The sequence below is a fragment of the Triticum aestivum genome, chromosome 2D (genome assembly GCF_018294505.1).
Source record: "Triticum aestivum cultivar Chinese Spring chromosome 2D, IWGSC CS RefSeq v2.1, whole genome shotgun sequence".
Taxonomy (NCBI): Eukaryota; Viridiplantae; Streptophyta; class Magnoliopsida; order Poales; family Poaceae; genus Triticum; species Triticum aestivum.
This window is the reverse complement of record NC_057799.1, coordinates 298,421,317-298,445,862: the sequence shown is the minus strand read 5'-3', so window position 1 is coordinate 298,445,862 and position 24,546 is coordinate 298,421,317. Positions and strand designations below refer to the sequence as shown.

Here is a 24,546-nt window from a genome sequence, read left to right as displayed (position 1 = left end):
CATTTCAGTGTGTTTGTTCACTAATTTCAGTTTGTGTTTGGTCCATATTCGAAATATCCAAAGCATCTCATATTTATGAACTGAGGGAATATATGACTGTTACAAGAAGAGTATAGAGCAAGAACGCTATTTTATGAAACCAGGATGTAAACCACTCCATCGTGTTTTGGAGGTATGTTAATACGTGAAGCAGGCCCAGTAAACGGTGTCATGCATGTATACTACTATTGGTACAAATAACACCAAGAGATAACAACGTCCTGGTCCTTTTATTCAGTATGGCCGGGCCGGGTACTGTAAGTTGTAACTTGTAACTCATGTAGTATATGTTGGTGTCCTCGGGTAAGGCTGTAACAGATCCAAAGGTTTCATGGACGCATTCAGTGGCGGCACCACGACAAACTTGAACAACCGAACCCACTGCCATGGAATCAGGCACTTGGTTGGTCAGATGCAGACGTGGGGTGGGATGAGCTTTCCTGGATTCATGATGTTGTTGGGATCCAGCGCGGCCTTTATCCTTTTCATCGTCCTCAGTGACTCCATCCCCAGCTCCTTCTCCAGGTACTGCCAATGCACACACCAAAGCACTTGTCACTTGTCACACTCATGGGTGCTGACTTGTTGATGACTCATGTGGAAATTCGAAACAAATCACGGCCTTGATAAGATAAAGAGGTCATAGGTCACCTGCCTTCATTTTCCCTGTGCCAACACCATGCTCTCCTGTGCATGTACCTTCCATGGACAGAGCAGTATGAACCATGAAATGGTTTAGTCTCTCTGCTTCCCTTCGCTCTTCCTCCTGGGTTGGATCAAATAGGATAATTGTGTGGAAATTTCCGTCACCGGCATGGGCGATAACCAAACTGAAAACATACACAAGTCAGAGAGAAGGTCCTCCTGGATAATTAAAAGTATAGCATACTGTACTGTCATGCTGGAGCTGCGGTAAGAATCGCATGCTACTTCATCAAGAGTTCGAATTTTCAAACTGCCCTGCTCTCCTATAAATACAAATCTAATACAAAAGAGGTGGCCATGGCTTTCCTAGCTACAACAGATAACAAAATGGGAAAAACCTAGGTACTGCGTAAGGGAGAATATGTACCAAGTCAATGGTGACGCATCAAGTAGTTGCTTAGATACAGATATGCATTCTGCAAGTCTAGACAATGGAACACAAACGTCCTGCATGAACAACAATTGGGGCGGCATTAGAATTTACAAGACTTGATGCAGTTCATCCACTGAAAACCAACAGATAATAAGGCTACAATAATCATAATGAGCATTGGCCGATCTCTGTGAGCATATGAGATAAAAAAAATATGAAGCTGACAAGATCTGCATTTACCACCAAGGGACAAAAATTGATTCAAAAAAGAGAAGAGAGCGGCGCCAGTTACCCTTTAGGCCTTTACATAACTGAGAAGATATTTCGTTGCTATTTGCTAAGTACCCTATACTTGAATGCGAACTAAAATTGGATCACATTCCATATTTTCGCCAAATGATGATTAAATTGGGGCATGTTGACAAATGCCAAGATTCACAACTAAGGAGGTAAACATAATGGTATATGATGCATGCCACTAGAGACTAGCTATCTCTAACCAACCAAAAAGGTGATGACTATAGTGATATCAAATACTGAGCAAGCAATCAAACCGTTATCATAGCTTCATGATCAGGTTTCATGGCAAAACCAGCCCAAAGTGCCTCCTTCCTGATCTGCACATAGAGGAAAATGCCATTAAAATATGCTTCAAGACCAAATATCCTATATATCACAGTACTACTATTCTCCAGAAACCAGGGAACATAATGTCGTACTGTATGACACTGGTATTGCATGGCCTGTGCACAATCATGCGGCACAAAGAAACATCTGTAGATTAGCTCTACAAGTTCAGATGACTGACCTTCCACAGTTCCTCTTTAGCATTTGGCTCCTCCACAAAAACAAAATCAGAACCATGGTGCTCTGCAGCAATCTTTTGAACCAACAGTGTTTGTTCAAGTGCATATGCTTCTGAATAGTTGCAATGGAAAGAGATTAACAAAGAAAAGGAAGATCAGTCAGTTCTTGATGTGTAAGCTGAAGGAATGTTTGCAGCTTAAGAAGAGCTTTTAAGTAACTTGTCCAAGCAAGTGAACAACCAACAGAAGACGATAGTAAATTACTGAATATGTGTTAATTACAGGGCTGTTTGGTTCTAGGCCTAGCATTGCCACACTTTGCCACACATTTTTGCCAACCTTGCCTAAGCTTAGTTCATCAAAATGAGAGCCACAAGTTGGCAAGCCTAAGGGAATCTTGCCACACTTTTTGTGTGTATGCCATGTGGGGCTCAAGTCTGGCTTGCCTAAGGTGTGGCTTGAACCAAACACTCACCTAAGTTAGTCAAACTTGCCTAACCTTAGGTGTGGCAAACTTTGGCAAAGTTAGTCAGAAACCAAACAGCCCATACATCCCCAAGATAAGGAACAGCTGTAGACCACAAGCATGAGCTATGGGTATCACTTCTGAAAATTGTCTAGAGTCTACTAAAAAGTAGTGTGCACAAAGTGAATTTAGTTTTAATAGAGAGATCGCAATGTTAGGAAAGCAACTTAACTTTATTGAAGGCCCAAGGGGCATATATATATTACACATGACTTGAGGTGCAAGGAAACTAAACATAGACTAATAAGGATTCCTAGACCAATACTAATATACTCCTTAACACACACCCTCAAATGCAAAGCGTATGCAATAGCATTGCATTTGAAGAAGCGTAATTCTAGAAAAAAATGATAATCAAAATCCGCATCTTGAGAGTGTCGTCGTAGCATGAAGAGTCTTCAAAACCTGTCGAGTCGCCAAAGGGGATAACGAAGAGATGGCACATCAGAGGAAGACACCGCATCAATAGAAGATACAAAAGAAGTATCAAGAGAAGATGGGTTGTCAAAAGAAGATGGCATATCAAGAGAATGAAACATTGCTTAAAGAGTCATGGCCCATGTAAACCGACGGCGAAAGAAGCACGGCGGCAAGACAATGGGCTTAGATCAACAATGCAAAGAGAGGCCACAGAAATCCTATTGAGAGGACAATGACCAGAAAAAGGCTGGCAGACAAAAGTTTGGTGGACTCACATGACAAAACACAAAATTTCAACGGATTTGGTGGACGCAGCGGAAAACAAAGAAACTAGAAACGGCAGGGGACCAGGGGACGGGAGCACCACGTAGCAGCAGGAAGCAACATCACGTAGCAGCAGGAAAGCAGCAAGCAGCACCACGTAGCAGGAGGAAGTAGGTAGCTAGCACCAAGTTGCTGCCGGAAGCAACTAGCACCAAGTAGCGGAGATCCAGTAGCGTGCTGAGAGCACCGGTGGCCGGCAGCAGGATCCGGAGGGTGGCATCGATGGGATCCACAGCTGGGACGGACGGGGCGTTGACCCGGAGGCCCGGTCCCGGAGCAGACGTGTGCCCCCAGCGACTAGGGCGGCCGCCAGAGAGGCTGTCGTCTGTGTCGACCAGGGAGCAGAGTCGTCGATGCGTGCCTTCGATGCGTGGAAGGAGACGGGCTTCGATATGTGCCTTGGAGACGATCGAGCAGCGCAGGCCCGCAGCAGAGGAGAGCGTCGAGCAGACGCAGCTGAGACCTGGCGAACCAGCAGCGCAGGAGGACGCGCGTAAAGCCATACAGCAGGCAGAGAAGCGGTAGGCCCGCCGGCCGGAGAGAGGAGCAGCGGCGGCCGATGCAAAAATTGGATTGGGACAGAGATTGGAAAAAAAATCCAATTGAGGACGAGTTGCGCGTCCGGAGACCTAAACCTAGGCTCTAATACCATGTTAGCAAAGCCGGAAAATCAATTCGGCTCCCGGGTGCATTTGCACCCGGGCCCACTTTTGATTTTTTCAAATGTTGAAAAAATTGAGACAAATTTTTTTTGTCATCTTTGTCACATAAAAATGTGACCTGCAAATTTTGAGACAAAAATGTCAATCATTTTGGCTTGCGCAAAAAAACAAATCAAAGACCAAATGTCACCCCAAATTTGTTTTTTTCGCCGACGAAACACCGCTGCTCCGTTCCGCGCGAATTTTGTCAAGCATGTTTGCGACACCAACACAATCATCTACAATTTTTTTCAGAATTTTTTGAAAACATTTAATTTGTTTTTTTGGGTACTGTTCATCCGGGTGCAAATGCACCCGGGAGCCAAAACGCCTCCCCAGCAAAGCAACTTAACTTTATTGAAGGCCCAAGGGGCATATATATATTACACATGACTTGAGGTGCAAGGAAACTAAACATAGACTAATAGACTAATAAGGATTCCTAGACCACAATACTAATACTCCTTAACACGCAAGAGGTATATGTACACCAGAAAGTTTTAACTACTCCCTCCGTCCCATAATATAAGATGCTATTACAACCAGTACATTGGTTGTAATAGCATCTTATATTATGGGACGGAGGGAGTATATGCTAAGTTATAACCTAGAATACAAAAACAATATATTGCTGGTATAGTAGATAGTATCATTCTTAACATGTTATTGTCAATCACGCAATATCAAATTCACAAACTATTTAGTATTATAGATACAAAATTAAGACCATGGAAATGAATCTGTCAGTTATGTCAATATGCCTGCAAAATCTAAGCAATTTTTATGTTTATATTCCTCTTTGTAGTATTATCTTCTTTTTAATGTAGTGAAATCTTCTTGGGGTGTGTATTTGGGTGGTTGCATGCATAAAACCTCGCAGTTTGAACCGTTGCGGCAACTTGCATAATTCCTTGTACATATCATGCGACTCTGATCATCAATCTAGATACTGATTTAAGGAATGTGCACATATTTCAAATTTATCTAGATTGTACTACTAGAACTCAGGACTGCCACCATAGATGCATAATGCAATATAAATGGCATAAAACTGCAAGTTAGGTTACCTGTCCCTATGAATTCAAACATCAAGGTCGGCACTTCAGGCAAGCTTTTACCGTTTGCCATGTTTATTGCCCTTATCTGAACCTCATCTAACAATTCCACTCTCGAGACCTAACCAACCAGAAAAAGATAGTATCAGTAACTAACTAGCCAACAACAACCTTACTGAATTTTGGTTACCCACTGACACATCTCAACAAATGTAACTTGTACTCAAGCACTTCAACTGAAGTCAAGCTAACACCTACAATAGTCCCCGAAAAACATCTAACACCACCATCGACGGCCACTTAATGTGCAACGGACAAATTATGTCACATGAACAAATACGAGCATGGAGATATGAACATTAAGTCCATGTGGAAAGGATGTCGATTATTTCATATCTGACTTACAATTTTTTTCAAATGTCATAGCAATGAAAGAAAAACGGAAGGACACGGACAAACCTGTATGCCAGAATGCATTGTTGCAATAGCAACATCAGCAGCATCCTTAACTGTTTGAAAATTGCACATAGCAACCTGAATATAGAGAGCATTTAGGAGGAATGAGTTCATAGGTAAAATGAAGACGCAGAGAGAACTACAAAAAAAGGTCGACAAAGCTAGACGAATAAGGTAGCATGCTATGCATGTCCATTACTCTTTCAAAACTTCTAACATTGAAAATGGTACATGGTTTGCTACTAGAAATGGCAAAACAAGATGAATGTTGTGGCGACGTGAATACTGGTGCATTGTAAGAATAGCCGTGTTGCGGTTTATATGTTATAACTTGCAGGATTGCGGACCGCCTTCCCACGTTGAGGGCGTCCACGCGAAGGTGGGTCGCCTCACCTGGGGGCTGGTGTTCCGGACCTTAGCAGGGCCGCGACCAGCCTAAGGATCCGCTGGTTGTGGAGGATGTGCACTGAACTCCTCCGCTCTGGGAGAGGCCTCGACCTGTAATTCTCCCACGATGAGTGTGAGGTGTTCGCCACAATGGGCCGCATCCACCAGGATGGTGGTTGGTGGCAGAACCTCAGCCTTATTCTGGGAGGATCGCTGGCTCAATGGCCGTGCCATTTCTGAGATTGCGCCTGAGCTCCTAACGTTGGTCTCGGGTGCATCAGGAAATGCCAGACCGTCAGCGATGCCTTGGCTGGCCGCCGTTGGATCTCGGATATCAGAGGGGCCTGAGCCCATTGGCACTCTGGCAGTATATCGAGGTCTGGTGGTTGGTGTGCCAATACTCCTCCAAGAGCTGCTACGACATCTTGTTCTAGGGGGGGCAGTCGGTTCAAGTTCGTGGAAGCTTAACTGAATGACTTGGGCCCCACCTAGGGTCAAGTTCTTCGTGTGGCTTGCCTGCCAGGACCTTTGTTGGGCTGCTGAGAGCCTGGCACGCCGAGGACTTCAGCATGCATCGTGTTCCGTGCTCTGTGATCAGTCAGAGGAACAATGGCTCATCTCCTCACTGTTTGTTCCTTCTCGCGCGTGGTGTGGCACGATGTTCTTTCCTGGTTGCGTTCGACGGCAAGACACCCAATGCGGAGGACGACTTCGTGGATTGGTGGCATCGAATGGGCCACTCGGTCCCAGCTGTTAAGCTTCATACGCTAGCCAACCCAACCAAAAGTCCAAACTGATGGAAAGAGCTAGACAATCCACATATACACTTCAACACCGCCTCTCACGTGTGACGCGGGAAGTCAACACGTGAATAGACTCAGAGGTATGACTCAAGAGGCCTATACGTGGACACAGAGGGGGCAGCAACAATTTTTGGATAAATCGCAAAAGCCAGGACTTGAACTCAAGACCTTAGGCTCCGATACCATGTTATGAAAGCGCGAGCTGGCCAGAGGAAGATGGCGGCATCGCGAAATTGGATCAGCACGACTTGCGCGTGCTAAAAAAATAACCTAATCTCTGATAGCATATTAAGCTTCATGCGCTAGCCAACACAACCAAAAGGCCAAACTGATGGAAAGGGCTAGGCAATCCACATATACACTTCAACACCAGCCTCTCCTCAGAAGGGCACATCCACGGCCATCATGTTGGTGGCATGTTCTGGAAGCATCGCAACGCATTATCTTCGACAACGCTCCCCTTAGCTTGCCTTCCCTCGTTGGTACGATCCAAGAGGAAGCCAGGCAATGGGTGTCTGGCGGGCGTGAGAGGCCTTCAGGTTGTGCTACGGGGCTGAGGTCAAGCCTAGGGACGACGGCGGTGCGTTGGAGTGTGACCTTCTTTGGGCTTGTACAAACTCTTTCCTTCTACCAATGCATCAAAATGCAAAGCTTTTGTGTTTTCCCGGAAAAAAACACTTCCCAAATTTTATATCATAGAACATTAAGCCAATAAACATTTTTTTAGGAACATAGGGAGAACATCACATAGAAATGTTCCGGATAATGTAATTGTCTAGTGCAGGATAAGATAGACTGTCAAAAGAAAATATCTTGTGTTCATACAAATGTTGTTTCCATTCCTAAGATGCAAGATAAGAGTTAAGTCATAGTAATACGGCATGAAGAATGGTGTTTCTCCACAGGATGTGCTACATAAAGAGTGTATATCCTAAACAGAGAAACAGGTTAGTTGTTAAAACTTAACAGTTAACATTCAAGTATACAAAGTGCAGTAAGAATTGTTAGCAAAACATTATTTCGACAGTGAATAAATCAAAACAGAAGACCTACCACGGAATGAGATGGAAGCTTTTGAAGTCGTAAAGTCACTTCTGTAATTACCCCTAAAGTCCCTTCACTTCCAATGATCAACCGAGTTAGGTCATATCTGACATTCAACATGGTGGAAAATAAAAAAAGTTGTCAATACTAATGGCAGCAACAGATGTATAACTTCATATATATAATATGTAGACATTATGGGAAAAGCAAGCAGCGCAGCACAACTAAGATTCACTCCCGAAGAAATGAAGCCTTTTAATCTTAAGAAACAGGAGCAGTTCTTGTATACCCAGCTGCACTCTTTCGAGCCCGAGAACCGGTCTTGACAACGTCACCATCTGGTAGAACAGCCTGATGTACCATAAAAGATCACTACTTGTATGCTTAGTCAAATGTACAGTATATGGGGAAATAATGAGGATAGCAAAAGGACCTGAAGATTGATAACATTGTCCCGCATAGTTCCATACCTACAAACTAAGAAGCAAATTCATCAAAGCCATCTAACATAAGTATCATAAGAATACAACAGATAAACAGGTGAATTGTGCACGTTATGGTTGTCCTTCCTCTTTGTGCGGATGGGGTTACAGGTGCACTGTAGAAGCCAAAAAGTGGCCTGAAATTATATGGAGAATTACCTCACGGCTAATGAACCAGAACATCGTGTAGCGCACATTCCACCAATAGTGGCTCCAGGTCCTGTAAATCAGACCAATGTAGATAAGCTATGCCACTAAACTAGTGCAAAAGCAAGCAGCCGCTGATGCTATTTAGTGGACCCAGAAAGATGATCGAACTTCAGTGCAACTATTGAGTACTACAAACATGCATAGTTATCTCCCTAGGACAGAAGGTACATAACACCTAAATGTCTGGAGGGTGCAATTACACTGTTCAACTGCAGTCGAGTTGCATTGAACATAATTTATTAGGTTATGTCAATCTGGATTTTGCACCTAAATGTCTGGAAGATGCAATTACACTACACAAGTCAGTTGCAAACAAAGTTGCTGTTCAACTGTAGTCGAGTTACACTGAATATGAAAGGGCAAAGGACATAGGAACAAAGGGCATGATGAAAGGTTTTTTTTTTTTGACAAGATTGATCTGTTTGGATCTTGGTCCATGATGGCCTTTTTATTGATTTTGATGATTGAATAATTTCATATCAGGTTATGTCAATCTGGATTTTACATGGTCGGTTGAAAAGGTAAAAAGAAAGGACAGACCCAGTGCTAGAAGCTCCCATACCAGGTGGGGCTCTGGGGAAGGATACGAGGCAAGCCTTACCCCTGCACAGAGCAATGCAGAGAGGCTGCGTCGAACCCAGGACTTCTTGGCACAAGTGGGGAATACTTCACTTCGTCGGTTGAAAAGGTAAATGGACAGAAAAAAATGGAAGGTGAAAGGACACAAGGAGCTTGCCTGGGTCAAGAGGGAAAAAGAGACCATGGGGTTTCAGGTATTCATTCAGCTCAATCCATCCAACTCCTGGTTCAACTACAACATCCATATCCTCAACATGCAGAGATTTGATTTTCTGCAATGAATTTATGATACATTAAAATATACAGTATGAAATTAACAGATCGTATCCTGCATGTATATAGCTCACTGCTAAGAAAGTGCTTGCCTGCTTGGTATAACAAAATATAGTAAAATAGATGAGCCAAGTACTCTAGCACTTTTTAGGCATTAGAGTAAGATTTCGATTTATTCATAATGAGTTCATCTACATCATTGTTAATGTTATGATTACATGGCTGTTGATCATAAATCTTAATATTTACCTTCATTGAAGACATGTCAATGCAAACACCACCATGAGGTGCCAACGTATGTCCCTCAATTGATGTAGCCCCACCATATGGTACAATCGGCACCTGATTCCAAAAGAAAGAAAGAAAGAAACACCAATTAGTGTTACTGAAATGGAAAGTACCAACTCCGATCAATAAAGCATCAGAATTCAGAGTATTACTATCTTTTAGGCCTTAGAGTAATTAGAGTTTGTTCCATCTGGTATCAGCGTCATCTACAATGGTGGGCGATGACAAAGACGATGGCGGCAACATCAACCTCGCGCTCAAGGAGCTAGCGACCCAGCTGAAGGAGATGGTGGTGCAACGGGCCACAGATCAGGCTTTCATGGAGGGCCTCGTCCAGCGCCTCAACACCTTGGAACAGCGCCCCAGCGCTCCACCTTCCACCTTGGTCGACCTGCGCGCGGCGTTGCCGGCAGCCAGCGGCTCCTCCGCCGCCTCCTCCACTGTCCGGTACCTCCGCCACCCTCGCCACCACCGCCCCCACCACTGTCCCCACCCTCCTGAGCGCCGGATTTGATCCACGCTTTCCCCCACCGCCGTCACCGCCCCACTTTCCGTCCTCCCAGTTCTTCCCACAGCAACCTCATGTTTACCCTCCGTTCAACCCAGCTTTCCACCACGCATCTCTGCCACCACTTCCCTACCAACAGCCACCCGCCAATTCTTATCAGCCACTTCCTCAAACACTACAGACCCAGCCCACCTATGCCGGCCTCACCATACCTCGCCTCAATTGCCCCCCTCCCATACCAGCACCTTGGTTCTGGCTCCGGCTCCGGTGTCTCACGCTTTCACAAGCTCGATTTTCCTACTTACGATGGTTCCGTCGATCCGCTTGGCTGGCTTCATCGGTGCGAGCAATTCTTCCGGGGACAGCGCATGGAGGAGGCTGACAAGGTGTGGACAGCGGCATACCACCTAGTCGACAATGCTCAGTTCTGGTACCTCCAGTTTGAGCGTGATCATGGCATTACCTCCTGGCAGCACTTCAAGGAGGCGTGTCACCTTCAGTTTGGGCCGTCTGTACGCGCCAACCCCCTGGGCGAGTTGGCTCAGCTTCCGTTCACCTCTACCGTTGCCGACTACACCAGCAGATTTATGGCGCTGTTGTGCAGGACCAGCGAACCATTAAGCTCAGCCCAGCAGCGTTTCCTGTATACAACCGGACTTCCTGAAGGCCTCAAAGTCGATGTCGAGCTTCAGCAACTGGGACCTCCACACGGCAGTATCCCTCGCTAAGGCATATGAACAACGCCATCTGTTCCCACCACTCATGGCCCCGACACGTCCCCGTGGTTCGACGTCTTGGGCACGAGGGCCGACTTTGCCGCCTGCTGCACGTCCCATGCCACAAGGCGTTCCTGCTGCAACTGCTGCCCCTACACCGGCTCCTCCTCGCGCTACGCGCCGCCTCACGCCTACCGAGATGGCTGAACGCCATCGCCAAGGTCTCTGTTACAACTGTGATGAGCAATACGTCCCAGGTCATCGATGTGCACGCTTGTTCTTCATCAAGCTCGATGATTTTGTGCCCGAGGATGCACCTTTCGAGGAGGAACCAGAGACGCCACACATCTCGCTTCACGCCATCACCGGGCTCTGGAGTATCCGCATGATTGACACCATACAGCTGCGTATCGTCATCGGCACTCATACCTTCGCTGCCTTACTAGACACAGGCTCGACACACAGTTTCATCGACTCAGCCGTGGTTGACGCACTCGGCCTAACTCCAGAGACTCGTCCCGGTCTACGGGTCATGGTGGCCAACGGGGACACGCTTGTTAGTGCTGGCCTATGTCGCGGCATCCCCATCAACATTGACGGCTGCCACTTCCGGGTTGACTGCTTCACGCTTCCACTTGCCGGCTTCGACCTTGTCCTTGGTGTCGACCGGCTCCGTTCCCTCGGACCGATTTTGTGGGATTTTGATCACCACAGCGTGACTGTTGTCCTTGCTGGTTCGCAAGTCACATGGAACAGATTGGTGGTGCCCGCCTTGCCTGCTATTCGCACGATCACGAGCGAGGACTCTGGCCTCATGGGTGACATGCTCGACGAGTTTGCTGACCTCTTCGCCACTCCGACCATGTTGCCTCCAGGACGCTCTCGCGACCACCGCATTCGGCTTCTACCTAACACCTCGCCAGTTGCTGTCCGGCCATACCGCTATGTGCAACTTCAAAAGGACGAGCTCGAGCGCCAGTGCACGGAGATGTTGGCTCAAGGCATCATCCGCCCCAGCGACTCGGACTTCTCTTCACCCGTCCTCCTCGTCAAGAAACGGGATGGCTCATGGCGCTTTTGCGTCAACTATCGGGTGTTGAACGATCATACCATGAAGGACAGGTTTCCGATTCCTGTCGTTGACGAGCTACTGAATGAACTCCGGGGCGCCAGGTTCTTCACCAAGCTTGACCTGCGCTCGGGGTATCATCAGGTACGGATGCACCCTGATGATGTTGCTAAGACGGCGTTTCGCACACATCATGGCCACTATGAGTTCTTGGTTATGCCATTTGGCTTAACCTACGCACCAGCAACCTTCCAGGCTTTGATGAATGACATCTTGCGCCCTTTTTTGCGCAAATTTGTCCTCGTTTTCTTTGATGACATCTTAATCTACAGCTCATACTGGTCGGAGCACTTGCGCCATCTTCGTGTTGTCTTTCAGGTCATGCGGCAGCAGTCCCTCTTCCTCAAGCGCAAAAAGTGTTGCTTTGGTGAGTCCTCCGTGGCCTACCTGGGTCATGTCATTGATGCTGATGGGGTGGCCATGGATAAGGATAAGGTGCGCGCAGTTGCTGACTGGCCTACGCCTCGTTCGGTCTGGGCGTTACGCGGCTTCTTGGGGCTGGCCAGCTACTATCGCAAGTTCATCAAGGACTTCGGCATGCTCGCTGCTCCTCTCACGCGCCTACTCAGCAAGGAGGGATTTCGATGGTGCCCAGAGGCAGAGGATTCCTTCTAGGCACTCAAGCATGCCCTTGGTCAAGATCCGGTGCTCCAGATGCCGGACTTTGACAATCGCTTCATTGTTGAGTGCGACGCCTCCGGGACTGGCTTCGGTGCCGTTCTTCACCAAGGTGCGGGGCCATTGGCCTTTTCAATTGGCCCATTGCTTCACGCCATGCCAAGCTTGTTGCCTATGAACGGGAACTCATTGGACTGGTTCAGGTTGTACGTCACTGGCAGCCATATCTTTGGGGTCGTGCCTTTACCGTACGCACCAACCACTACAGCCTGAAGTTTCTCCTTGACCAGCGGCTTTCGACGATCCCTCAACACCAATGGGTCAGCAAATTGTTTGGAGTCAACTTCACTATCGAGTTCCGCCAGGGCCGCCTCAACATCGTTGCTGACGCCCTCTCCCGTCGTGATGCCAATGCAGCATCTACGCTTTGTGCTCTCTCGCTGCCCATCTTCACCATCTTTGAGGACCTACGGCGTGAGATCGACGCTTCCCCTGAGTTGACCTCCATTCGTGATGGTATTCGCGCCGGTGATCACGACCACCCCTGGAGTTGTGCTGACAACTTGATTCTTCATGGGCGTCGGGTGCATGTGTTGCCCACCTCCCCGTCCATACCAGTGATTTTGCAACATGCTCATGGCGCTCACAGGGGGTCCAAAAGATGCTTCATCGACTCCGAGCTGATTTCCATGTCCCTGGTGATCGCCAATTGGTTCAGGATTTGGTACGTGCTTGTGTAATCTGTCAGCGCAATAAGACAGAAACACTCCTGCCTGCCAGGTTACTTCAGCCTCTGCCGGTCCCAACGTCTGTGTGGAGTGACATCTCCATGGATTTCATCGAGGCGCTGCCATGGGTGAATGGCAAGTCCGTGATCCTCCCGGTCATTGACCGTTTCTCCAAATATGCACACTTCATTCCGTTGTCCCATCCATACACGGCTGTCTCTGTGGCAAAGGCATTTTTTGAGGGCATTGTGCGCCTCCATGGACTTCCACAGTCAACTGTCAGTGATCGAGATCCTGTCTTCACCAGCAACTTTTGGCATGAGTTATTCAAGTTGTCCGGCGTTCAGCTTCACATGAGCTCAGCCTTTCACCCCCAGTCTGATGGGCAGACTGAAGTTATCAGCAAAGTCATCGCAATGTACCTGCGTTGCCTCACTGGTGATCGGCCACGGCGCTGGGTCGAATGGTTGCCCTGGGCGGAATTCTGCTACAACACGTCCTACGACTCCGCTCTTCGTGCCACTCCATTCGAGGTTGTCTATGGTTGGCCACTGCCACGTCTTCGTGACTATGTTCCCGGCGAGGCCAAGGTGGCAGCTGTGGACACCGCCTTGCAGGATCGCGCCAACTTCGTTCATGAGGTTGGTGAGCGTCTCCATCAAGCGCGGCAGCGGGCAAAGCATTATTATGATGACAAGCATCGCGAGCTGGCATTTGGCATTGGTGATTGGGTGTGGCTTCGCCTTCACCAACGTGCGGCAGCATCGTTACCAGGTCACAAGCATGGCAAATTGTCTCCTCGCTTCTATGGGCCTTTCCAAGTCACTGAAGTCATTGGTTCTGTTGCATATAGACTCGCGCTGCCTGCTGGAACTCGACTCCATGATGTATTCCATGTCAGTCTCCTTAAAACATTTCATGGTGAACCACCAGCTACTCCTGCTGTACTTCCTGCCATTGAGGATGGCCGTGTGGTGCCTGCACCAACCAAGATTCTTCAATCCAGCATTCGCCGCGGCGTGAAGCATGTTCTTGTGCAGTGGGTTGGGGCTTCTGAAGATGATGCAACATGGGAGCCGCTGGATGAGTTCATTGCTCGTTTTCCCACGTTTCAGCTCGAGGATGAGCTGTTTGTGGAGGGTGGGAGAGATGTTATGTGGGGAACCACATATGGTCGGAGGGCCCAAGCCCTGGTCGCACCACCCCCTGGTCCAGCCCAAAGTGGCTAGGATTCCTGTACTGCTACAAGTAGTTATTAAGGTTCAGATTCGTATTAGGTTCAGAGTCCAGATTAGTTAGTAGGTTCAGATTCCAAATAAGTGCAGAGTCCAGATTAGAACTTGTTCCAGAGTCCAGATTGTATTCCCTTTGAGTCAGCTTGTCAGCCAAGTTATTCCTGTTATATATGGGGCTTCTCCCACGATCAATAAAGCATCAGAATTCAGAGTATTACTATCTTTTAGGCCTTAGAGTAATTAGAGTTTGTTCCATCCCGCGTCTAGCTTTGTCCTCCCTTCCCGCATCACCGCCCCGTGGGGGTCACCGGCTTGCCGCTGCGCTCGGACCTTGTTAGAATAAATCCGAGGCACTTCGTCGACCATCCGAGGACCAAGCAATCACACGAGCACGACACCGAGATTTGTTAACAAGGTTCACCGATATGGCTACATCCCCGGGGCCTGACTATGGGCGCTCCTCCCCATGACACCGCTACAATACCGCACCCGGTCGCCCTGGACACCGGCACATGCTGCCGGCTTCCCCTGCGTTCCGGTGCTATTATGTTGGCATAGGTTACATCGTGTGTCTATCCCCACTATGTATGAGAGGCCTAGGATACAAGTGTCCTACTAGGACACGACTCCATATCCTATCTAAACACAATACAACTACAAGTCCAACTGTAACCTACCTTGTACACTATATTCGACACAACTCCAACAGACCTCGCCGGATCTGGGATTGCGCCTCCGCACCCCTTCCTCAGCCGCACGCCATCGTCAGATCCGCTGGGGCGGGGTCAGACTCGTCCGGCTGTTGTGGCTTCACGTCGCACGCGAAGGCCTGCGCGAATCGCCCACGTCCCTGATTCATCTGCCACCTCGCGCATACGTGCACGACGCCCGACCACCGTTGGTTAGCCTCCGTCCCCGTCCTTCTCGCCTCATCCGCCTCCAGCGTCCCTCCATGATGGTCCCCCGGTACTGCCGTGGTGTCAGCGGCCAACGCAGGATCTAGTTTTGGCATACACCATGCCACTGTGGATCTGGACAGCATCCACCCAACCCGACAGCATCCACCCAACCCCCCCCCCCTCTCTCGCTCCATCAGATCCAATCACACATCCACCTCCGTCTTCCCCTGGCCCGGATTCTCCATCCTTGCGCCACGACAGCCTTGCTGCTCTCTACCTTGTTATGTTGTGATCCAAATTCAATTATAAAGATAAAGACTAACTTCTAACGAGCGAGCGGAGTGACGTCCGTCGCCAGGAGGCTTGGGCCGAAGTGGAGCGTGGCGAAGTCTGAAGGTGGAGGGGTTTTTCTCCTTCGTGTTGGAGGGGTTTTCAAAGTTAAAATCTTGTGTCTCCTATGTTGATTTCGTTCTTCGTCGTTTGATTTGCATGTCGTATCTCTAACATGCCTCGTGTTGTGCAGCTGGTGGTTGCCCTCCGGTCCTGCCGTGTCAGAGGTGTGGAGGAGTTTGGAGGTTGTGAGGAGACCAAAGAAATCTGCCCGACGGCCACCGGTTGACTACAGCGACGCCTGCAGGCGCCGCGTTCCACCTTGGTGGCGTGTCAGACCTCGTCCTCTTCGGCGGCAGTGTAGCGATGGGGAGAAATCCCTTGCCGGTCACGCGGCAACGACAACAGCGATGCATTCACACCGTTTCCCATGTTGGTGGCGCTGTCTTCATCTCCTACCTGTCCGCCGGTGAACTTCTTGGTATTCTCTGAGCTATCTCCAACATCTCCGGACACTGCCGTTGGGTAGATCCTCTTATCATCTCTTTCATTGTTGTGTGTGCCCTTCCTATACACTCCACCTTGGGTGACAACCACCCTCCCGTGGGGATGATTTCATTAACGGCATTCTCTTCGATCATGTCACTTCACCATCACAGTTATTTCTCGACACGTCCATGGGAATGAGACCCTCCCTTCCAGCGGTGAACTCGCGGCTCCCCCTCGTGCATGCTTGTCGAGTCAGATCCTTTCCTGTGGTCATCTTTACTCCTTCCTGGGCAATGAAAACCCTTCCCGGGTGTCGGATGGCTCGGTCTTGGTAATGGCACAACTCCTCGATGTGGCCACCCGTGGTCTACCCCTGTCAGTGGTTCCGGTGTTGTCTTGGTGATGCTTCCACGTGCGTTCCTTGAAGTTTGCTGTTGTGCTGTCTCCTGGCATGATCTGCTGCCTTGATAGCCTCTCTCTGCTGCTAGTGCACCATTTATGTTGTTATGCCTTAGATTGTGCTGCATCACAACCATCTATATTCTTCTGATGTTTAGGTGGTTGATCCTTGCGCTGTGTTGTAACTTGTACATGGTGTTTTTTTGGGGTGTTTTCTATGTTCTTGCCTCCGCGAGATGTATTGCCCCTCGGGCAGTTAAGGTTTCGATCAGGTTTCCAACATAAACTGGATCATGGTTTTCGACCCATTTCCCACGTAAACTGACCCATTTCTTTTGAATTGAGATCAATATACAGGCGGGGATAAGAGTTCAAAAAAGAAAAAGAACAGCTAGGTGGCTCAATCATAGAAATGGTTGTTGTGGAAACCAGAAGTACAGGATACAGAATCCAAATCAGTAACTCTTGCAAAACAGGGAGCATATGATGTTCCTTTAGGCTAATGAATGGAAGCGTGCCATACCTTGTACTTATTACAAGTCATCACAATATTCCGTACCTCATACTGGGACCTGCAAATCAGTAATGGAGGCATTACAATACATGGAACAAGCTTGGCATATAAACCCACAAAAGGGTAATTGTCAGTGTGTGCCGGGTGAGATCACTTTGGGAAGACGACGACGTCGGGCACGTTGACTGCCTTGTGGAAGCTATTCTGCGGCGTCCCGTGGAAGCTCCTCTCCTCGTAATCCACCGTCAGGTTCTCCTGCAAAACAGCAACCCACTTAGTCAGTAAGCATGCCGCGGATTGAATTAACCAAGGGACAGCAAAAACAACAAACACAAGGTACGCAGCATCGCCCCCGCAGGCACTATGGCAAGCCGGCAATGGCAGCGCGGAACTCGAATTCACTTACCCCGAGGAAGGATGCGAGCTCTTCTATGAACTGCTGTGGCACGCACTTGCGCTCCCCACGCACCACCAGCTCGGTGCTGTCTTTCCCGCCGACCCTGGGCCAAATCAACAGACAAGCACAGGGCGCTGTCAGCTCAGCAGTCAACGATGCGAGAAGTGACGTAACCGTCGATCGAGCGACTGGTTTGGATCGGATGGGCATGCACGCACCGGTGGTCGGGGCCGGCATCGCAGAGAGCGACGGAACTGGTGATTCCGCCTGCGGCTGCGGCGGCGAGGAAGGAGAGGAAAGCAGGAAGGCCGCGGTTGGAATTGGGGGAGGACGGGTCCCGGGGCTGCGGGAGGGGCTGGGTGGAGAGAGGGAGGCGGAGGGCGGACAAGGGGAGGAGCACGCGGCGGGGCCGGGAGAGGCGGAAGAGGGAGGCGGCCATGGATGGCGGCAGGCCGGATCGGACACTGGACCACGTGCTCGTCAGGATGGGGGGGGGCATCGATTCACTGGTGTTGGGGAACGCATTTGTATTATTATACGTAATAGAAGAAGAACTATCACCAAAGCGTCTGTAGTCCAACGGTTAGGATAATTGCCTTCCAAGCAATAGACCCGGGTTCGACTCCCGGCAGACGCATTTACCATTATACTGTTTTTTTCCCCTTTTTTTTCTCAGGACACCCCAGGCTCAGACAACGGTAGGTCCGTACGCGAAAAAACATACTACTCCATCTGTTTTTATTACTTTGCATCTAAGTTTTTCCCACTTTTTTCTATTGCGTCTTTTTCTTGGTTTCGTTCCAAGTTTGCCCCTGCCTTTCTGTCTTTCAATGCAACCAATGCTTGTACTACTAGCCAACTCGTTTGCGTGGCACAACAATTAGTGGAGCATGTAGTGCGCATGCATGAGCAGGCAAGTAGCCAATGCTTGTACTACTAGCCAACCCGATGCGTGGTACAACAATTAGTGAAGCAGGTAGTGCGCATGATGAGCAGGCAAGCAGCCAATGCTTCTACTACTAGCCAACCCGTTGTGTGGCACAACAATTAGTGGAGCAGATAGTCTGATGAGGAACAATAGATGAGGAAGATGACTATAATCATATGTCAAATCTGTTTGGCTACTTCTAAATACTTCTGTTGTGGTCTAGTATTTCTTTTCTTTTCTTTATCCTACTTATTGTTTTATAGAGTCTTCTAGTTGTGAGTAGCTATGAGTAGAATGGTGAATCTTAAATAATGTTTCTAAAGTATTCCAGCTATAAGTAGAAGTATGTGAAGGCTTCCCAAAGCTTATAAATAGAGGTCATCACCTCTACTTTGTACGCAGACTATGTACCCACTACCTATAATAGAACTTATTGTTCTTATCTAAGATCTTGGAGTAGATCTTGTGCTCTAGGAGTTCTGGATTGAACACTTGCTACCCTATCGGCCTACATTCGCCTCTAGAGCGATATCTAGCACAGCACGTTGAAGTTGTTCCTTCAACACTTGTGTTGTACATAGTGTAGCAGCAAGGTGGAGTTGCTCCTCCACAACCTTTGTGCTGCTTCAGGTGGCATCAGAGCCAGGTTGACCCATACTAGTTCTTGTTGTCCTCTTCGAGAGCAAGCTGCAGCAAGCAATGGAGCAATTGGAGAAAATGATGGATGATGCGGAACAACAAATCAAAGAGCTGCGTGAAGATCTTAATCGGAGATTTGATCAGCTGGTTGAGATGTTAAGAAAGGGTGTTCCCCCTGCTACCAATGAAGGAGATTCATCTAAAGAAGAAGAAGATGTTCATCAAAAAATAAGGAGAGGTAATCTTGGAGCAAGACCGCCACAACAACGTGCTGTTCAACGTGCTCCAAGAAGGCCAATTTATGTTGAAACTTCTGAAGGCGAAGAATATGATATGCCCTTGAAGAAGCTGACCTCTATGCATATCCGAGAGTACCCAACCCTACATATGCAAGGGATACATACAAAGTGAAAGCTGAGATCCCAACTTTTAATGGAAATGTTGATATTGAAGGGTGCCTAGATTGGTTATATAAAGTGGAGACTTTCTTTGAGGTCATGGAGGTCCCGGAAGATCGTAGAGTTCCTTTGGTCGCATACAAGCTGAAAGCAGGAGCCGGTGCATGGTGGCATCGTGTTCAAGAAGAGCGCAGGCTGAGAGGAGAACCTCGTGTGAGAACTTGGCGGCAAATGAAAAGTCTCTTGAAAGGGAGATCTTTGCCCGCTGATTATGACCAGATCCTATTTATCCAATTTCAAAATTGTGCTCAAGGAAATATGATTGTTTTAGATTACACGGAGGAGTTTCTAAGGCTACAAGTGAGGTGCAACCTTGCTGAAACTGAAGATCAACAAGTTGCAAGGTACATCAATGGTCTCAATGATGCTGTTCAAGATTGATTGATGATGCAATAAATCTGGTCCGTTGATCAAGCACAAGCTCTAGCCTTAAAGGCCGAGAGGTTTGTGAGGACAAGAAAGGCAACTAAAGCTCCATATCCTCGTATCGAAGGCTCGTCTAGGAGTCAACCTAATAGAGTAGAAGAAAAGACGGCTCCGCCAAAGGCAAAACGACCCATCTAGAAGCAAACTAGAGGCAAGGGCAAGTCGGATGAAGGCCCAAAATGCTATAAATGTGGTGAAGAGGGACACATATCCAGCGGCTACCCACTAAGGAAATTTGTTAACACAACTATCCATGATGGTGAAGGCGATGAGGAAGAATACGAATCTGAAGATGTAGAGGGACAAGAGGTTTGTCAAGAAGGTGAAGAGGTGGTATGTGTGATTCAGCGTCTCGTATGTTCCACACCACAACCCGACGACACACAAGGGAAGAAAATATTTGAGAGCAAATGCATAGTGAATGGCAAGGTATGCAAGCTAGTGATTGATAGTTGCAGCTGCGATAATCTTATCTCCCAGAAGTTGGTGAGCCATTTAAAGCTTGATACTCATGATCATCCAAACCCCTACACTATTGGGTGGATCAAGAAAGGAGTGAATATGAGGATCACTAAACAATGCAACCTGCCACTTTCCTTGAGCAAGCATTATCGCTCAAATGTGTTGTGTGACGTAGTTGATATGGACGCTAGCCATGTTCTTCTTGGGAGACCTTGGCAATTTGATGTGGATACTACACACAAGGGCAAGGAAAACTCTTACTCTTTCATTTGGAACAAGAGAAAGATCATTATCTTACCAAACAAAACCGAAGGTAATACCTCTAAGGAGGAGGGGAAAACTATGTTAACTATCTCCCATACCTCTCATGAGTTTATGGAAGACTTGAAGGAGGCAGATTTGTGTGCTGCACTTGTTATAAAGGGAGAAAAGTACCTGACTGTTGAAATTCCAGCAAAGGTACGTGGTTTATTGGCAGAATTTCAGAACATACTTGGAGAGCCACAAGGCTTGCCACCGATGAGAGGAATTCAACATAGAATTGACTTAATTCCGGGAGCAAGTCTTCCTAATCTTCCACACTACCGAATGAGCCCAAAGGAGCATGATATACTGAAGGAGAAAGTGGAGGAATTGCTGCAAAAGGGGCACATTCGAGAAAGTATTAGCCCATGTGCTATACCAGCCCTACTCGCGCCAAAGAAAGATGGATCTTGGCGCATGTGTATGGACAGTAGATCCACTAACAAGATCACCGTAAGGTATAGATTCCAGATTCCCCGTCTGGATGATATTTTGGACCAGCTTATGGAGCAAGAGTGTTCACAAAGCTAGATTTAAGAAGCGGATATCATCAAATCTGTATCAGACCCGGGGATGAATGGAAAACCGCCTTCAAGACAAAGGAAGGGTTGTTTGAATGGCTAGTCATGCCATTTGGACTCTCAAATGCACCAAGTACCTTTATGTGCTTAATGAATCAAGTCCTTCGACCCTTCTTGTCTCACTTTGTTGTGGTCTATTTCGATGACATCTTGATCTATAGCAAGGATGAGGACGAACACTTTCATCACATTCGGAAGGTGCTAGAAGTACTAAGGGAAAATGAGCTCTATGTCAACTTGAAGAAATGTGTTTTCTTGCAAACACAACTTCTTTTCCCAGGATTCATCATAACATGTGATGGTATTTGTGTTGATGATTCTAAGGTTGAAGCAATCCGAGAATGACCAACTCTGAAGACCATTTCTGAGGTAAGAAGTTTTCATGGCCTTGCAACTTTCTATAGGCGATTTGTGAAGAACTTCAGCACTATCATGGCACCTATTACCGAGTGTTTGAAGAAAGGAAAGTTCCAATGGATAGAAGCAGCTGAAGCTAGTTTCAATGAGATTAAACAAAAACTATCACAAGCTCATGTCTTGGTGCTACCTGATTTCAACAAGACCTTTGAGTTGGAGTGTGATGCAAGTGGAGTAGGCATTGGAGCTGTCCTATCTGAAGAAAGGAAGCCCATTGCTTTCTTTAGTGAGAAGTTAAGTGAAGCTAGATAGAAATGGAGTACCTATCAGCAAGAATTATATGTCGTTTTCAGAGCGTTGAAAACTTGGGAAGTCTATTTGCTGCCTAAAGAGTTCATTGTTTATAGCGACCATCAATCCTTGAAGCATTTTAGAAATCAAAAGCATGTTGACCGCATGCTAGCAAGATGGGAAGCATATCTGGAGAGGTTTAACTATCTCATCATGCAAAAATCTGGAATAACTAATAGAGTGGCCGATGCTATGAGTCGTCGTGCATGCCTCTTGACTTCTTTTGAAGCTGAACTTCCGGGCATGGATCAAATAAAGGAGTTGTATGAGGGTGACGAAGACTTTGGCCATGTTTGGGTAAAGCACGCAAGGGGCCAACCATTAGGTGATGACTATTTGATGCAAGATGTGTATCTCTTCAGAAATGATCGTTTGTGCATTCCAAGAAGTTCTCTACGTGACAAGCTGGTTAGAGTGCTCCATTCAAGTGATCTTAGTGGCCATGTTGGACAGGACAAGACTATCGCTAACCTGGAAGCTCGCTACTTTTGGCCACAACTAAAGAGAGATGCTGGAAAGTTTGTTCAACGGTGCCCCATATGTCAAACCTGCAAAGGTCAAGTCCAGAACACAGGGTTTTACATGCCTTTGCCTGTTCCTGTTGCTCCATGGGAGGACATCTCTATGGACTTCGTCTTGGGCTTGCCAAGAACAAGACGAGGAAGTGATGCTATATTTGTGGTCGTGGATAGATTCTCTAAGATGGCTCATTTCATCCCATGCCACAAGACAACGGATGCTCATCATGTGGCAAACCTATTCTTTCGAGAAGTGGTCAGACTTCATGGAGTTCCAAGGTCCATCGTCTCAGACCGCGATAGCAAGTTTCTTGCTGCATTTTGGCTCACTTTGTGGAAGCAATTCAACACTGAATTGAAATTTTCTAGCACTGCTCATCCAGAAACAGATGGACAAACGGAAGTGGTGAACAAGTTTTTGGGTAATCTGATCTGTTGCATTTGTGGAGAAAGAAAGGGGCAATGGGATTTGGCTTTATCTCTTGCAGAATTCTCCTACAATAACTCCAAGCATACACTACTGCAGGATGGTCCAAACGAGACACTACGATCAGAAACCCTTCGACGAGACTATGTGCGATGCCATAATCGCAAACGGTGGTGTAAAAAACCGTCAAAAAAGGTGCAAAATGTTTGCGATGACAGATGCATCAAACACGGTTCAGAATTTAGTTGCTTGTGCGATGCAGGGCATACAGTTCAGCTCAATTAACTGTTTGGGATGAGGAGGCACAAAAGAAACGGGCAGCCAGATGAAGGTGTGTGCGATATATAGCATACGGTTCACTGGGATGAACTATGTGTGATTAGGCAACACAATGGAAACGGTCAACTGAACAAGATGTGTGTGATACGCGACAAACACGTCCGTAATCTGAAATGTGTGCGAAGATCAATAATAACACAGACGATTATTGCTAATAAGCCGTGTGAATTGCTCTGTCTACAGTAGAATAACATGTATATATATATAACTGAAATAAACATTCAATTACATAAGTGACTATACAGATCATTCGCACACACCTCAATAAACAATTGCATGCATTCTAGTCATCTACTTCTTGTGACGCTCCCGCCACTGCTATGTGGCTCGATCCCTCGTCTGGGTCAGGAAGAAGACAGTTCCTCATGTCAACGATCCGCATGTACATCTCGTAGCTTGTGTACGTGTCCATGGCCGCGTACTTGACATGTTGTTCATCCAGTCTCTTATTTCACACACTGTGCCAGGTTTTCTTGTCCTTATTGCTCTCTTGCTTCATCTTCGTGTAGTAGGGGTCGATGATGGGCGAGGCGAGGTCAACCAGGGAGTTCAGTTTGCTTTTGTCGCTTCCCCAGACCTTGTAGTGGTGCTGGATGTTGACAAGATTCGGACATTTCAAGTCCGAAACCTTGAGCGCTTTTAGATAGTTGGTGGTGTCCACCATAGCGAACTGTAGTCGGAGCTGTTGATAAACCTGGAGAAACGCTCGCAAGGCCTTGTGGCAAGGTGGAAGGGGTAGACGAGGACATCATGTCGCACGCACAACTGGGCGACGACAACCTTCTGGTCGTGCCCGGCACGACCGATGGTGTACTCGAGGTCGAAACCGACCACTCGGTACTTGTCCTCGGCAAGGAACTGCTCCATAGTTTGGATGGAGCTCTCCACCGAGACCGGATCGTTCGTGTACACCACCGAGAGGGCCTTCCCCCTCACGTGGGTGTCCACTACATGATGTGTGGTGAACTGCCCGCCGTTGTCGTCGTCGGCCGCTGGGAGCGCCATTGGAGCCACGGGGAGCGCCATTGGAACCACTGGATGTCCTCTCTGTATGTGTCCTCGTGGGAGTGCTTATTGTGTCGTGTGAGACAAGAGATGAAGGTAGATGGCTGCAGGAATAAAAGGGGGCCGAGCGGCGTGGATTCTCAGCACGTCCACATGGCAGTTTTTGCAGCGGGTAATTGCATCGTCGCGCCGCGCCCGGCGCAACCGCTTGCACACAAAAGTGCGTGATCGTGCGCCGACCCAAAACACCGGCAGCATGCGTGGAGGGACGAGGGCAGAGCACCCGGAGGGACGCGAGAGCAGAGCGCGCGTGGCGGGA

The 24,546-nt window shown here is 47.8% G+C and overlaps 1 protein-coding gene and 1 non-coding gene across 4 annotated transcripts; one reads left to right on the top strand and one right to left on the bottom strand.

The window, feature by feature from the left end:
• Nucleotides 1-54: 54 nt before the first annotated feature.
• LOC123052824 (D-lactate dehydrogenase [cytochrome], mitochondrial) lies at nt 55-17,933 on the bottom strand. 3 transcript variants are annotated; one of them, XM_044476169.1, is made up of 17 exons: nt 17,652-17,933; nt 17,443-17,536; nt 17,191-17,291; nt 17,082-17,094; nt 9,433-9,525; nt 9,068-9,182; nt 8,281-8,341; nt 8,073-8,109; nt 7,929-7,990; nt 7,649-7,745; nt 5,409-5,483; nt 4,962-5,070; nt 1,926-2,035; nt 1,672-1,734; nt 1,112-1,191; nt 691-869; nt 55-567 (listed from the first exon to the last, which is right to left on the bottom strand). In XM_044476169.1, the coding sequence occupies exons 1-17, from the start codon at nt 17,930-17,932 to the stop codon at nt 209-211; spliced, it is 1,929 nt and encodes a 642-aa protein (XP_044332104.1). In that variant the 5' UTR covers nt 17,933; the 3' UTR covers nt 55-208. The 3 variants fall into 3 exon arrangements, with proteins under 3 accessions (XP_044332104.1, XP_044332103.1, XP_044332105.1); XM_044476168.1 differs by having other exon boundaries at nt 17,046-17,094; nt 17,652-17,932; XM_044476170.1 differs by having other exon boundaries at nt 695-869; nt 17,046-17,094; nt 17,652-17,929.
• Nucleotides 17,934-17,998: 65 nt separating this feature from the next.
• On the top strand, nt 17,999-18,070 carry TRNAG-UCC (transfer RNA glycine (anticodon UCC)). Its single transcript has one exon. It is a non-coding gene; the product is annotated as a tRNA-Gly (tRNA).
• Nucleotides 18,071-24,546: the final 6,476 nt, after the last annotated feature.

What these genes read in the sequence shown, in the direction of transcription:
- LOC123052824 (XM_044476168.1), bottom strand. Translation starts at nt 17,932, where the DNA reads ATGCCCCCCCCCATCCTGACGAGCACGTGGTCCAGTGTCCGATCCGGC. An exon ending in GATGCCGGCCCCGACCACCG is followed by an intron (nt 17,537 to 17,651) that starts GTGCGTGCATGC and finishes GATTTGGCCCAG; the next exon opens with GGTCGGCGGGAAAGACAGCA. An exon ending in TTGACATGTCTTCAATGAAG is followed by an intron (nt 9,183 to 9,432) that starts GTAAATATTAAG and finishes AATTCATTGCAG; the next exon opens with AAAATCAAATCTCTGCATGT.